The 1,925-nt window shown below is 74.9% G+C and overlaps 1 protein-coding gene across 1 annotated transcript; it reads right to left on the bottom strand.

The window, feature by feature from the left end:
* Positions 1 to 150: 150 nt before the first annotated feature.
* Positions 151 to 1,655, bottom strand: ZMYND15 (zinc finger MYND-type containing 15; the record flags this gene model as incomplete). The annotated part of the gene is made up of 5 exons (XM_026662182.1): positions 151 to 237; positions 325 to 480; positions 879 to 1,039; positions 1,184 to 1,339; positions 1,427 to 1,655. Coding segments are annotated over 5 exons (789 nt in total), but the record flags the coding sequence as incomplete, so codon positions are not given.
* Between the last annotated feature and the right edge of the window lie 270 nt (positions 1,656 to 1,925).

Here is a 1,925-nt window from a genome sequence, read left to right as displayed (position 1 = left end):
CCCCGCCATGGGACCGCCCGCCCCCCCGCGAGCTGTGACTGGCACCTCCCCCTCCCCCGGAGCTGGGACCGCCCACCCAGCTGCCACTGGCCCCTCCCCCAGCTGCCAGGCCCCGCCCCCGAGCTATAACCCGCCCCTCCCCCGTCTCACTGAAATAGGTCCTGGGTGCAGGGGGCTCCGGGGAGGTGGGGGGCAGAGCCGCTCCCCCCTCCGGCCTCAGCGCTTCGAAGGGGTTACCTGGGGGGGAGGGAAAGGGGGGGTTACGGCGGGGACGGGAGCCGGCGCCCCCCAGAGGGGACAGGCCCCCGGCCCCCCCATGCTCACCGCTCTGCAGCAGGCTGGGTCTCCAGTCCTTCCGGCCCCCCAGCCCCACGCCATAGTCGGGGGCCCGGACCAGCATGCTCTCGTGGGCCCAGTACCCCCGCGTCAGCCCCCGGGCGGCCAGGAACCCCTCCCTGTTGAACCCGTCGCTGGTCACCTCTGCAAGGGAAATGGGGGGCCGGGACCCCCGATAAACCCCGGCTCTGTGCACCCCCACATCTCCCACCCAGAGCCCCCCCTTCCCGTGCCCCAATGCCTCCTGCCCCATGCCTCCCTTCCTTTCCCCTGCCCCAGCGCCCCCTTCCCTGGCCTTCCCCCCACCGAGAGCCCCCCTTCCCCTGCCCCAGCACCCCCTGCCCGGTGCCCCCTTCCCTGCCCAGCCCCCCCACCGAGAGCCCCCCTTCCCCTGCCCCAGCACCCCCTGCCTGGTGCCCCCCAGCGGCCTCTCCCTTCCTAGCCCCCCCACCTGGCGACCCCGCCACCCAGAGTTGCCCCTGCCCGGGGCCCCCCATGTCCCCCTGCACCCCGCCCCCCGCGTTCCCCTGCCCGGGACTCACCGGCGGCGAAGGTGAAGGGCAGGTCGGCCAGCTGGCGGGCGCGGGCCATGTACCCGGCCATGCGGGGGCACCAGGCCCGGTGGGCCGCATCCTCGGGGCTGCGGGCCCAGTCGGCCGCCCGGCACCGCTCGGAGCAGTACAGCACGGCCCGGCACTGCTGGCTGCGGGGGAACGGGACAGACGGGGGGGCTCAGAGCTAGCCTGCAGCCCCCCACAAACCCCGGCCCGGGCACAGGCCAGGGGGGTGGGTGAAGGTGACCCCGGGGGGCTGCAGGGTCCCGCCACCACCACCACCCCGCGCTCACCACGGCACCAGCCGCCCCTGGAACCCGTGTCTCTTGCACACGTGACAGGCTCGCACTCGCATGGAGGGGAAGGTGAAGGTGGGTTTCGGCCCCCAGCCCCGCATGGGGCCCGGGCTCAGTCTGACCCCCAGCCGGGGCAGCAGGGGCTCCAGTGACCTGTGGGGAGAGGCAAGGGGGAGGGGTCAGCGAGGTGGGGGATGGGCACGCAGCCCCCCCGCCGCCCGCCCGCTCGCTCACACTCACTTGTGCAAGGCGGGGTCCCCCACGGCCAGCAGCCGGGGCCGCCGGGGCTCCCCCCCGCCCAGCGGACAGGCCATGCTCTGGCAGAGCAGGCTGAGTGCCAGCTGCTCCAGCGGGGGGGGCGCGGCCAGCTTGGGGGGGGCCCCGGCCCCCAGCTGGAAATCCAGGCCCATCACCGTGCCGTGCTCGTCCGTAACCAGCAGGAGGCGCTCCACATGCACCAGGGCCTGGCCTGGGGGGAGGGGGGCAGAGGTGAGACCGGTGGGGGGCGGGGGTCAGAGCCCTGGGTGTGGGGCAGGGGATGGGGAGGGGCCAAGTGGGGATGGGCGGGGAGGTGCCAGAGGAATAGGGGGTGTCTGGCAGGGTTGGGGGTAGGGGGCCAGGCAGGAAACCCCACAGGAACAGGGGGGGCAGATGGGGCAGGGGAGGGGGCAGACGGGGGAGCCCCACGGGGATGGGGGGCCTGGTGGTGGGATGGAGGCAGGGGCAGGCAGGGGAGGGG

The sequence above is a fragment of the Terrapene carolina genome, unplaced genomic scaffold (genome assembly GCF_002925995.2).
Source record: "Terrapene carolina triunguis isolate 2854851 unplaced genomic scaffold, T_m_triunguis-2.0 Scaffold23965, whole genome shotgun sequence".
Lineage (NCBI taxonomy): Eukaryota > Metazoa > Chordata > Testudines > Emydidae > Terrapene > Terrapene triunguis.
The sequence above is the reverse complement of the archived record's forward strand: the minus strand, read 5'-3'. Positions and strand labels throughout refer to the sequence as shown.